Source organism: Manacus candei, unplaced genomic scaffold, assembly GCF_025592945.1.
Source record: "Manacus candei isolate 608988 ecotype Guabito, Panama unplaced genomic scaffold, ASM2559294v1 h1tg000500l, whole genome shotgun sequence".
Lineage (NCBI taxonomy): Eukaryota > Metazoa > Chordata > Aves > Passeriformes > Pipridae > Manacus > Manacus candei.
In genome coordinates this window covers 17,827-29,121 of record NW_026138548.1, presented here as the reverse complement: position 1 = coordinate 29,121, position 11,295 = coordinate 17,827, and the positions used below count along the sequence as shown (strand labels likewise).

General features: G+C 66.2%; 3 protein-coding genes across 7 annotated transcripts; all 3 read left to right on the top strand.

The window, feature by feature from the left end:
• Nucleotides 1–599: 599 nt before the first annotated feature.
• On the top strand, nt 600–1,990 carry LOC127465830 (vitelline membrane outer layer protein 1 homolog; the record flags this gene model as incomplete). The annotated part of the gene is made up of 2 exons (XM_051776362.1): nt 600–715; nt 1,382–1,990. Coding segments are annotated over 2 exons (417 nt in total), but the record flags the coding sequence as incomplete, so codon positions are not given.
• Nucleotides 1,991–3,666: 1,676 nt separating this feature from the next.
• LOC127465826 (proline-rich protein 2-like) lies at nt 3,667–5,431 on the top strand. The gene is made up of 4 exons (XM_051776353.1): nt 3,667–3,690; nt 3,785–3,851; nt 4,526–4,666; nt 5,301–5,431. The coding sequence occupies exons 1-4, from the start codon at nt 3,682–3,684 to the stop codon at nt 5,426–5,428; spliced, it is 345 nt and encodes a 114-aa protein (XP_051632313.1). The 5' UTR covers nt 3,667–3,681; the 3' UTR covers nt 5,429–5,431.
• A 1,671-nt stretch (nt 5,432–7,102) lies between these two features.
• Nucleotides 7,103–10,840, top strand: LOC127465828 (ragulator complex protein LAMTOR4-like). Of its 5 annotated transcripts, none has more exons than XR_007902415.1 (5): nt 7,103–7,228; nt 8,235–8,315; nt 9,303–9,420; nt 10,403–10,615; nt 10,646–10,840. XR_007902415.1 is itself a non-coding variant. In XM_051776361.1 (5 exons), exons 1-4 carry the CDS (start codon nt 7,226–7,228, stop codon nt 10,498–10,500), a joined length of 300 nt encoding a protein of 99 aa, XP_051632321.1. In that variant the 5' UTR covers nt 7,103–7,225; the 3' UTR covers nt 10,501–10,525; nt 10,706–10,840. The 5 variants fall into 5 exon arrangements, 4 of the variants coding, with proteins under 4 accessions (XP_051632321.1, XP_051632320.1, XP_051632319.1 ...); XM_051776361.1 differs by having other exon boundaries at nt 10,403–10,525; nt 10,706–10,840; XM_051776360.1 differs by having other exon boundaries at nt 10,403–10,525.
• The last annotated feature ends 455 nt before the right edge of the window (nt 10,841–11,295 follow it).

Genomic DNA, 11,295 nt, shown 5'->3' with positions numbered 1-11,295 from the left:
GGTCACAGGGGGGGGGTTTGAGAGGACACGGGGGGAGGGGGGTTTGTGGGGACACGGGAAGGGGTCAGGGGGTCACACATGGGGGGTTTGGGGGGACAGGGGGGGGGTCACGGGGGGACAGGGGGGTCATCCATGGGGGGGTTAGGGGGGCACGGGGGGAGAGGGGTTTGGGGGGACACAGGGGGTCAGGGGGGTCACGGGGGGACGGGGGGGTCACACATGGGGGGCTTGGGGGACGGGGGGGTCATCCACGGGGGGGTTGGGGGACACAGAGGGTCACGGGGGTCACGGGGGGGTCACACGGGAGGGGAAAGGGGCTCACACACGGGGGGGGTTGGGGGGCCACGGGAAGGGGTCAGGGGGTCACACAGGGGGAGGGGGACACGGGGGGCACACGGGGGGTTGGGGGGGACACCGAGGGACAAGGGGGGGGTCGGGAGGTCATGGGGGGGGTCAGGAGGTCATGGGGGGCCACACGAAGGGACGGGGGGTTGTGGGGCCAAAGGGGGGACACGGGGGGGGGGACAGGAGGGGTTTAGTGGGACGTGGAGGGATGGGGGGGACACCAGGGGGGGTTGGGGGACAAGAGGGGGTGACAGGATTTTGGGGTCCTCCAGGTGGAGCCCCACAAGGGGTTTTTCGGGGACGACTCGGGACTCAACGGGATCCGCCTGCTCTGCCAAGGGGGAGGGGCGGCCACGTCCACTGAGGGGCCGTGAGTGACCGGGGGGGGCATGGGGGGTGGGGGTGGGGGGGACACACCCATCTACGGCCACCACAACCCACCTGGGGCCACCAAGACTCAACCATGGCCACCGTGAGCCGACCATGGCCAACGCAACCCAACCACGGCCAACACAACTCAACCATGGCCAACACAACTCAACCATGGCCAACACAACCCACCTGGGGCCACCAAGACTCAACCATGGCCACCATGACTCTTCCATGGCCAACACAACCCAACCATGGCCACCATGACCCAACCATGGCCAACACAACCCAACCATGGCCACCATGACTCTTCCATGGCCAACACAATCCAACCATGGCCACCATGACCCAACCATGGCCAACACAACCCAACCATGGCCACCATGACTCTTCCATGGCCAACACAACTCAACCATGACCACTATGACACTTCCACGACCAACATGACCCTTTCAAGGCCACCACAACCCAACCGAGGCCAACCCAACCCAACCAAGGCCAACCCAACCCAACCATGGCCAACCCAACCCAACCACAACCCCCACGACACTTCCATGGCCAACCCAACCCAACCACGGCCACCATGACCTCAGGGGAGTCTCGGGGAGGGAGGTCCATGACCCCTTGACCTCTCACCCTTTCTCCCCCCCCCCTTTCCCACCCCCAGGCGCGGCGAGTGGTCCCGCCCCGAGACGTGTCCCCCCGGGCAGCGCCTCCTCTCCTTCCGGCTGCGCGTGGAGGCCCCGCGCGGCCTCTGGGACGACACGGCCGCCAACGCCATGGCCGCCATCTGCTCGGGGGGGACCCTCCTGGAGGGCAAGGGGGGTCCCCTGGGCTCCTGGGGCAACTGGAGCCTCCCCTGCCCCCCCCGGGGGGGGGTCTGCGGGCTCCGGACCCGCGTGGAGCCCCCCCAGCGCGCCGGCGACGACACCGGGCTCAACGACGTCGACCTCTACTGCTGCCAGTGAGGGGGAGACCCCCCCCCCCTCCAAAACTCGGGGGAACTCCCCCCGCCCAGGAGCCCTCAAGATCTCTGGAATCCCTCTGGACCCCCTGGACACACCCGGGACCCCTCAGACCCCTTGGAACCCCCCTGAGACCACCCCAGATCCTCATAAAGCCTCAATGACCACCTGGACACACCTGGGACCCCTCAAGATTCCTGGAACCCCCCCTGAGACCACCTCAGATCCCGGAAACCCCCTTGGGACCCCCGGGACCCCTCCCAGGACCCCTCAAGATTCCTGGAACCCCATTAAACCCCCCCCCGAACCTTCTAGGACCCCCTGGATGCCTCTCAGGACCCCTCAAGATTCCTGGAACCCCTCTGGGATCACCTCAGACCCTGGAACACCCCCCCTGGGACCCCCTGGACACCCCCGGGACCCCTCAAGATTCCTGGAACCCCCCTGAGACCACCTCAGATCCTGGAAACCCCCCTGGGACCCCCTGGGCCCCTCCCAGGACCCCTCAAGATTCCTGGAACCCCTCTGGGACCACCTCGGATCCTGGAATCCCCCTGGGACCCCCTGGACGCCCCCAGGACCCCTCAAGATTCCTGGAACCCCCCTGAGACCACCTCAGATCCTGGGAAACCCCCCGGGACCCCTCAAGATCCCTGGAACCACCTGGGACACCCCCCAGACCCCCCAAACCCCCCTCAGGACCCCCCAGACCCCCCAAACCCCCCTCCCAGGACCCCCCAGACCCCCCAAACCCCCATCAGGACCCCTCAAACCCCCCTCAGCTCCCCCCAGACCCCCCAAACCCCCCTCAGGACCCCTCAGATTTTGGGGACCCCCCCCCCCGAGAACCTCCAGGACCCCCCCCGGGACTTCTGGGACACCCCCCCCCCCCATGTCCCCTCCCACCCTCTCTTGACCCCTGAGACCCCCCTGGGACCCCCCCAACACGTTCCCCACCCCCCCCCCGTGACCCCCCCCAATGTGTCCCCCCCCCCCAACCACCCCTGGGGACCCCCCCCCCAAACTCCCCCTCACAAAAAAGGGGTCCCCAAAACCCCCTCCCCTCCCCCCCAACCCTCGGAGACCCCCCCCCGGGGTGACCCCCCCCTCCCAAAATGTCCCCAAAATGTGTTCGTGTCCCCCCCCCCCCCCCCCCGCCCGCCCCCTCCCCAAATAAACTCGAGGTGTCCCCCCCCCCCCCCGCCGCCCACTCCTCGTTTTTTGGGGGGGGAGGGGGGTTGGGTGACACCGGGGGGGGGGAGGGGCATCCCCTGGCCCCTCCCCCCGGACCTTTGACCCCCCCCCGGGACTTTGGACCCCCCCCCCCCATAAATAATTAACCCGGGGGGGGGGGAAGGGGGGAGGGGCAGGGCCGGGCCTGGGCCAGCGCTGGGTGAGTTTTTGGGGACCCCCCCTCCCCCCCTGGCCCCCCCCCCCCCGGGGAGTTTGGGGACCCCTCCCCCCCCCCGGGAAATTTTGGGGGGACCCCCGGAGGGGGGCGAGGGGGGGGTTGGGGACCCTCCGGATAACTGGGGGCGATTTTGGGGGGGGGACACTCCCCCCCCCCGAAATCCTGGGGGGAGGGGGGAGGGATTTGGGGGGGGGTCTCCGAGATTGGGGAGGGGGATTTTGGGGTCCCCCCCGAAGTCCCTGGGGGGGGGAGGGATTTGGGGGGGGTCTCCGAGATTGGGGAGGGGGATTTTGGGGTCCCCCCGAAGTCCCGCGGGGGGATTTGGGGGGTGTGGGGGATTTTGGGGTCCCCCCCAGACTCCCTGGGGGGGGGAGGAGGGATTTGGGGGGGCCTCCGATATTGGGGAGGGGCATTTTGGGGTCCCTCCCAACTCCCGGGGGGGGGATTTTGGGGGGTCTCCAACCATTTGGGGGGGGGGATTTAGGGGATCCCTCAGATTTGGGGGTTTTGGGAGTGGGGGGGGGAAAGGATTTTGGGGTCCCCCCTCATCCCCCCCCCCTCCTCTTTTCCAGCCCCTCCCCCCCCGCCAGGATGGAGCAGGTAAAGGAGGGGGGGAGGGGAGGGGGGGAGGGGGATCCCCAAACCCCCCCAACCCCCCCCCTTTCTCTGACCCCTCCCCTCCCCCCCCCCGCAGCCCCCCGCCCCAACTGAGCCCCCCCAAAACGGCCCGAGACCCCCAAGGACCCCGCGGACCCGGGGGGTGAGAGAGGGGGGCACTGGGAGGGACTGGGAGGGACTGGGAGGGACTGGGAGGGGCTGGGGGGGATTGGGGGGGGATTTGAGGGGCACTGGGAAGGACTGGGAGGGGATTGGGAAGGACTGGGAGGGACTGGGGAGCACTGGGATGGGACTGGGGGGCACTGGGAGGGGACTGGGGGGCACTGGGAGGGGATTTGGGGGGCACTGGGAGGGACTGGGAGGGGACTGGGGAGCACTGGGATGGGACTGGGGGGCACTGGGAGGGACTGGGAGGGACTGGGAGGGGATGGGAGAGCACTGGGGGGGACTGGGAGGGGATTGGAGGGACTGGGGGGCACTGGGAGGGGATTTGAGGGGCACTGGGAAGGACTGGGAGGGGTTGGGGGGGACTGGGAGGCACTGGGAGGGCACTGGGGGTTACTGGGAGGGCACTGGGAGGGCACTGGGGGTTACTGGGAGTTACTGGGAGGCACTGGGGGGGTGAGTGACGCCCCCCCGGCCCCTCCCCGCCGTGTTTCCGCATGTGCAGCCCCTCGGGGGGGCACTGGGAGTTACTGGGAGTTACTGGAACGGCACTGGGAGGGCACTGGGAGTTACTGGGAGGGCACTGGGAGGGCACTGGGGGTTACTGGGAGTTACTGGGAGGCACTGGGGGGGTGAGTGACGCCCCCCCCGGCCCCTCCCCGCCGTGTTTCCGCATGTGCAGCCCCTCGGGGGGGGGTCAGAGGCTCCTGCAGGAGCTCCGGGACCGCCCCCCCCCCCTCCGGCCCACCCGCCGCCCCTCCCCCCTCACCACCGTCTTCAGGGGACCCCCCCCGTGAGTTGGGGGCACCCGGGGGGTCGGGGGCAGGGTCATTGGGGGGGGTCGGGGGTCATGGGGGGGGTCACTGGGGTCATTGAGGGGGGTCAGGGAGCACCGGGGGGGGGGGTGTCGGGGGCATCGGGGGGGTCCACAGGGGTCATTGGGGTCAGTCCGGGGGGGGGGGGGTGGGGGTCAGCAGGGTCACCCAGGGGGTCATCGGGGTCACTCCGGGGGGGTCAGGGGTCACTTGGGGGGTCACAGGGGGCATTGGGGTCATTTCAGGGGGGTCAGGGGTCAGCAGGGTCACCCAGGGGGTCATCGGGGTCACTCCGGGGGGGTCAGGGGGCTCAGTGGGGTCACTTGGGGGGGACCACAGGGGGCACTGGGGGTCGGAGGGCATCGGGAGGGTCACTTGGGGGGGGCCACAGGGGACACTGGGGGGTCAGGGGGCATCGAGGGGGGTCACTTGGGGGGTCACAGGGGACACTGGGGGGTCAGGGGTCATTGGAGCCACTCCCGGAGGGGTCAGGGGGGTCACCCTGGGGTGGTCAGAGGTCACCCTGGGTGGGGTCCTCACCCCACTGACCCCTCGCCCTTTCCCCCCCTCCCTTTTTTGTCGCCCTTTTTCTCCCCCCTCCCCCCCCCCCAGAGCCACCACCGGGGGCCGAAGCTTCGGGGGCCCCAGGGAGGACCCGGGGGGGCCCCAGGGAGGACCCCCCCAACCTCCCCCCGTCGAGACGACCCGCCAGGGGCGGGGCAATAAAGGGCTTTGATTGACAACTCCGGCCACGCCCCCTTTTAACCGGGGTTATTAGACCGGGTTTAGAATGGTTCAAATGGGGTTTTTACTGGTTTAAATGGGTTTTTACTGGTTTAAATGGGATTTTACCCTTGGACATGCGGGGGGGGGGGAGCCTGGAGTCCCCCAGAGGGTCCCCGGGGTCGTTCCTGGGGCTTCTGGGGTACTTTGGACAGGCTTAGGGGCCATTTGGGATGCCCCGGGGGCATGAGGGGGGGGCCATGAGTCCCCCAGAGGGTCCCCGGGGTCGTTCCTGGGGCTTCCGGGATAATTTGGACAGACCTTTGGGGGGCCCCGGGGGCACGACACCCGATCCAAACGAGGATTCCTCGCAGGGACAAGGTGCCAGCACGGAAAGCCCTGGCTGCCCACGGAGTGCCCAGGCTGCGCCACACCCTGCACCTGAAAGCCAAACTTAACAAGCTTTCTGTCCTGGGAAACAGGGCTGCCGTCCCCCCTTTTGGTCAGCCCCGCCTGCATTGCCGGCTCTCCCCCCCAAACCCGATCCAAATGAGGATTTGTAACCCATTTCCCCGGTTACACCCAAAAACTCCTCCCTTCCTTACCCAGTCGCCCTCTCAGAAGTGTCCCTGAGCTGCCAATCCCAGACCCCTCCCCTCTCCCGGTTCCACCTCCTGATCCCACCCTATTTAAGTCTCCTGCTCCCCCAATGAAGTCGGCATTGCCCCAAAGACCTCTGCTGTGTCTAGCCCCTGATTTGCAGTGCCCGGGCCCATTCCTTTCCCTGCGGGCCGTGGCAGGCCAGGACAGAGAGCTCTTGCTGCCATGGAGTACCCAGGCTGGCCCACCAAATCCACCAGAGAGCCAAAAGTTGCAGGCTTGCTGGGCTGGGGAGAAGGGCTCTTGGCTTTATACAGCTCCAGCTGCCAGTGCCAATGCCAAAATTTCATACGTTTGAAGATTCCCCCAAGAGCAAAGGGACCAGGACAGAAAGCTCTTGCTGCCATGGAGTGCCCAGGCTGGCCCACCAAATGCACCCAAGAGCCAAAGCAAGGAGCCCTTCTCCACACGGGGGGTGGTCCTGGGGTCATGGGGGGGTTCTGGGGACAGATGGGGGGTCCTGGGGATATGATGGGAGGGTCCTGGGGACATAGGGGGTGTCCTGGGGATGTGGGGTGGGCTCCTGGGGACACGGGGGGTGGTCCTGGGGTCATGGGGGGATTCTGGGGACGGATGGGGGTCCTGGGGATATGATGGGAGGGTCCTGGGGACACGGGGGGTGGTCCTGGTGACATGGGGGAGGTCCTGGGGATATGATGGGAGGGTCCTGGGCCCCCCCCCCGGGGCTCGGGCTCTTGTTTAACCGCAGCAGAATAAATCCCGGTTCCTTGGCTACGGCACCCGGCTCCGCCCCTCCCTGGGCGTGAAGGGGGGGGGGGTGGCCACCGAGGGAAATTTGCTTTCCTTTGGGCGCGACAATTAATTGCCCTTTAATCGCCTCATTAAGCCTCATTAAGCCTCGGAGCCTCATTAGACTGGAAGGGGCTTCCCCAGGCCTCGGGGGAGGGAGGAAGGAGGGACCATAGAGACGCGCGCTGGAGGACTGAGCGTCACTTCCGGTCTCCTGGAGGACTGAGGGACCATAGAGTTGGCCCCGCGGAGGCCGCGCCTTCTCTGGTCACGTGATCTAAAGCTCCCATTGGCTGACGGGGCGGCGATGGACAGGGCGCTGAGCCAATGGCAGCGCGGGGCGGGGAAAAGGGCGGTCACGTGCCGCCGCGGTCACGTGCCCGGAAGGGAACAGGAGCGTCGCGATGGTGAGACCTGAACTGGGATGGACTGGGATGGACTGGGGGGGACTGGAGGGAACTGGAGGGAACTGGGGGGGACTGGGAGGGACTGGGATGGACTGGGGGGGACTGTGATGGACTGGGGGGGACTGGGAGGGACTGGGAGGGGATTGGGAGGGACTGGGAGGGACTGGGATGGACTGTGATGGACTGGGGGGGACTGGGGGGGACTGGGAGGGACTGGGGGGGACTGGGATGGACTGGGATGGACTGGGGGGAAGTGGGATGGACTGGGGGGGACTGGAAGAGACTGGGGAGGACTGGGGTGGACTGGGAGGGACTGGGGGGAACTGGGGAGGACTGGGGTGGACTGGGATGGACTGGGGGGAACTGGGAGGAACTGGGATGGACTGGGATGGACTGGGGGGGACTGGGGGAAACTGGGATGGACTGGGGGGGACTGGGAGGGACTGGGATGGACTGGGATGGACTGGGGGAGACTGGGGAGGACTGGGAGGGACTGGGATGGACTAGGAGAGACTGGGATGGACTGGGGGGGACTGGGAGGGACTGGTTTATACTGGGATGGACTGGGGGGTGCTGGTTTATACTGGGATGGACTGGGGGGTGCTGGTTTATACTGGGATGGACTGGGGGGGACTGGGATGGACTGGGAGGGATTGGGAGGTTACCGGGGGGTTCCTGGGATGTTATTGATCCATACTGGCTTATACTGGTCCGTACTGGTTTCTACTGGTCTGTACTGGTTTCTACTGGTCTGTACTGGTTTGTACTGGTTTATACTGGTCCATACTGGTTCATACTGGTTTATACTGGTTCATACTGGCTTCTGCTGGACCGTACTGGTTTATACTGGTTTCTACTGGTCCATACTGGTCCGTACTGGTTTCTATTGGACCGTACTGGTTTCTACTGGTCTGTACTGGTTTCTACTGGTCTGTACTGGTTTATACTGGTCCATACTGGTTTCTACTGGTTCATACTGGTCCATACTGGTCCGTCCTGGTTGCAGACGTCGGCGCTGACGCAGGGCCTGGAGCGGGTCCCGGCCCAGGCCGGGTATCTCGTCATCAGCGACGGCGCCGTCCTGGCTGTGAGGGGGGGCCCAAATTTGGGGGGGGGGGGTCCCCAAAATCTGGGGGAGGGGGTTGGAGGGGTCTGGGGGGTCCCCAAAATCTGGGGGAGGGGCCCCAAAATTGGCGGGAGGGGCTCCAAAATTAGGGGGAAGGGTTCCAAAATTAGAGGGGGGGGTTGGAGGGGTCTGGGGGGTCCCCAAAATCTGGGGGAGGGGCCCCAAAATTAGGGGGAGGGGCTCCAAAATTAGGGGGAAGGGCTCCAAAATTAGAGGGGGGGGTTGGAGGGGTCTGGGGGGTCCCCAAAATCTGGGGGAGGGGCTCCAAAATTAGGGGGGAGTTGGAGGGGTCCCCAAAATCTGGGGGGGGTCCCCAAAATTGGAGGGGGGTTGGAGGGGTCGGGGGGGTCCCCAAAATTGGGGGGCGTCCCCAAAATTTGAGGGGGGGGGTTGGAGGGGTCCAGGGGGTCCCGAAAATCTGGGGGGTCCCCAAAATCTGGGGGGGTCCCCAAAATTGGGGGGGGGGGTTGGAGGGGTCCTCAAAATCTGGGGGGGTCCCCAAAATTAGGGGGGGGGGGTTGGAGGGGTCCCCAAAATCTGGGAGGGGCCCCAAAATTGGGGGGGGTTGGAGGGGTCGGGGGGGTCCCCAAAATCTGGGGGAGGGGCCCCAAAATTAGGGGAGTGGTCCCCAAATTGGGGTGGTCCCAAAATGGGGGGGATCCCAAAATTGAGGGGGGGGGTGTCCCAAAACTGGCGTGACCCAAAATTGGGGGGTGTCCCAAAACTGGGAGGGGTGGTCCTAAAATTGGGGGGGTCCCAGAATTGGGCTGGGGGGTCCCAAAATTAGGGGGGGTGGTCCCAAAATTGGGGGCTTGGGGGGGGGGCAAAAATTAGGGAGGGTGGCCCCAAAATTGAAGGGGGGTCCCAGGATTGGACTGGGGGGGTGTCCCCAATTTGGGGGGGGGGGCTTGGGGGGGTCCCAAAATCGTGTCCTTTGTCCCCAAAAAGTCCTCGGGGGACCTGGAGAACGACGAGCGCACGGCCACCGTCCTGCAGGGCCTGGTGGCCACGGCCCTGGGGCTGCGCCTGCCCCGCGGCCACGACCCCCCCTTCCGGCGCCTCTCGGGTCAGTCTGGGGGGCACTGACCCCCCCCCGGGCCACCAAACGGCCCCAGGGGCCACCAAATGTCCCCAAGGGCCACCAAAGGGTCACCAAGGGTCACCAAGGGTCACCAAAGTGGCCACAGGGTCACCAAAAGTGGGCTCAGGGACCCCCCCTTTTGAGGGTCTCTGGGGTCAGTTTGGGGGACAGACCCCCCCCCGGGCTACCAAATGTCCCCAGGGGCCACCAAAGGGTCACCAAGGGCCACCAAAGGGTCACCAAGGGTCACCAAAGTGGCTCTGGGGCTACCGAAAGTGGGCTCAGGGACCCCTCCTTTGAGGGTCTCTGGGGTCAGTTTGGGGGACAGACCCCCCCCCCGGGCCACCAAATGTCCCCAAGGGCCACCAAAGGGGCGTTAAAGTGGCTCCAGGGTCACCAAAGGTCACCAAAGGGTCACCAAGGGCCACCAAAGGGTCACTGAAGTGGCCCCAGGGTCACCAAAAGACCCCTCCTTTGAGGGTCTCTGGGGTCAGTTTGGGGGACAGACCCCCCCCCCCCATGTCACCAAATGTCCCCAAGGGCCACCAAAGGGGCATTAAAGTGGCCCCAGGGTCGCCAAGGGGTCACCAAAGGGTCACCAAAGTGGCTCCAGGGCCACCAGATTGGCCCCATAGGTGGCCACAGTGGTTTTGGGGACCCTGGGGGTGGCCCTGTCCCCATTGTCCCCATCCTGTCCCCACAGTGGTTTTGGGGACCCTGGGGGTGACTCTGTGACCCTGGGGGTGGCCCTGTCCCCATTGTCCCCTGTCCTGTGACCTCAGGGGTGGCCCTGGGGGTGGCCCTGTCCCCACTGTCCCCATCCTGTCCCCACAGTGGTTTTTGGGGAGCACTGGGGGTGACCCTGGGGGTGGCCCTGTCCCCATTGTCCCCACTGTCCCCTGTCCCTGTCCCCACAGTGGTTTTTGGGGACCCTGATGGTGGCCCTGTCCCCGTCCTGTCCCCGCAGTGGTTTTTGGGGAGCACTCCCTGCTCGTCACCGTGTCGGGACAGAAACTCTTCGTCGTCAAACGCCACAACCACGTCCAGGACCCCGTGGCCGTGTGACAGCGCCGGCCCCGGCTGTCCCCGAGTGTCCCCGAGTGTCCCCGAGTGTCCCCAAGTGTCCCCAGTTGTCCCCAACTGTCCCCAAGTGACCCCAAGTGTCCCCAACTGTCCCTGAGTGTCCCCAAGTGCCCCTGAGTGTCCCCAGCTGTCCCCAAGTGATCCCAAGTGTCCCCAACTGTCCCTGAGTGTCCCCAAGTGACCCCAGGTGTCCCCAACTGCCCCGAGTGTCCCCAGCTGTCCCCAAGTGACCCCAACTGTCCCCAAGGTGTCCCCGAGGCCACCAGGGGGGGGGTTTGGGGACACTCGGGGTCACTCTGGAGGCAATAAACGGTGTCCTGGCTGTGGGTCACTGGGGTCACCTCGGGGGGGACACTGGGGGGGACACTGGGACAGGGATGGGGACACTGGGGGGGACATTGGGGACACTGGGAGGGGACACTGGGAGGGGACACTGGGGGGACACTGGGACATGGGGGGGACACTGGGAGAGGGAAGGGGACACTGGGGACACTGGGAGGGGACATTGGGGACATGGGGGGACACTGGGAGGGGGATGGGGACACTGGGAGGGGACACTGGGACAGGGAAGGGGACACTGGGAGGGACATTGGGACATGGGGGGGACACTGGAAGGGGACATTGGAGACACTGGGGGGGACACTGGGAGGGGGATGGGGACACTGGGAGGACACTGGGACATGGGGGGGACACTGGAGGGGACACTGGGAGGACACTGGGACATGGGGGGGACACTGGAGGGGACACTGGGAGGACACTGGGACATGGGGGGGACAC

What these genes read in the sequence shown, in the direction of transcription:
- LOC127465826 (XM_051776353.1), top strand. An exon ending in GACCCCGCGGACCCGGGGGG is followed by an intron (nt 3,852 to 4,525) that starts TGAGAGAGGGGG and finishes CGCCCCCCCCGG; the next exon opens with CCCCTCCCCGCCGTGTTTCC. An exon ending in GTCTTCAGGGGACCCCCCCC is followed by an intron (nt 4,667 to 5,300) that starts GTGAGTTGGGGG and finishes CCCCCCCCCCAG; the next exon opens with AGCCACCACCGGGGGCCGAA.
- LOC127465828 (XM_051776361.1), top strand. An exon ending in GCGACGGCGCCGTCCTGGCT is followed by an intron (nt 8,316 to 9,302) that starts GTGAGGGGGGGC and finishes GTCCCCAAAAAG; the next exon opens with TCCTCGGGGGACCTGGAGAA. An exon ending in CCCCTTCCGGCGCCTCTCGG is followed by an intron (nt 9,421 to 10,402) that starts GTCAGTCTGGGG and finishes CTGTCCCCGCAG; the next exon opens with TGGTTTTTGGGGAGCACTCC.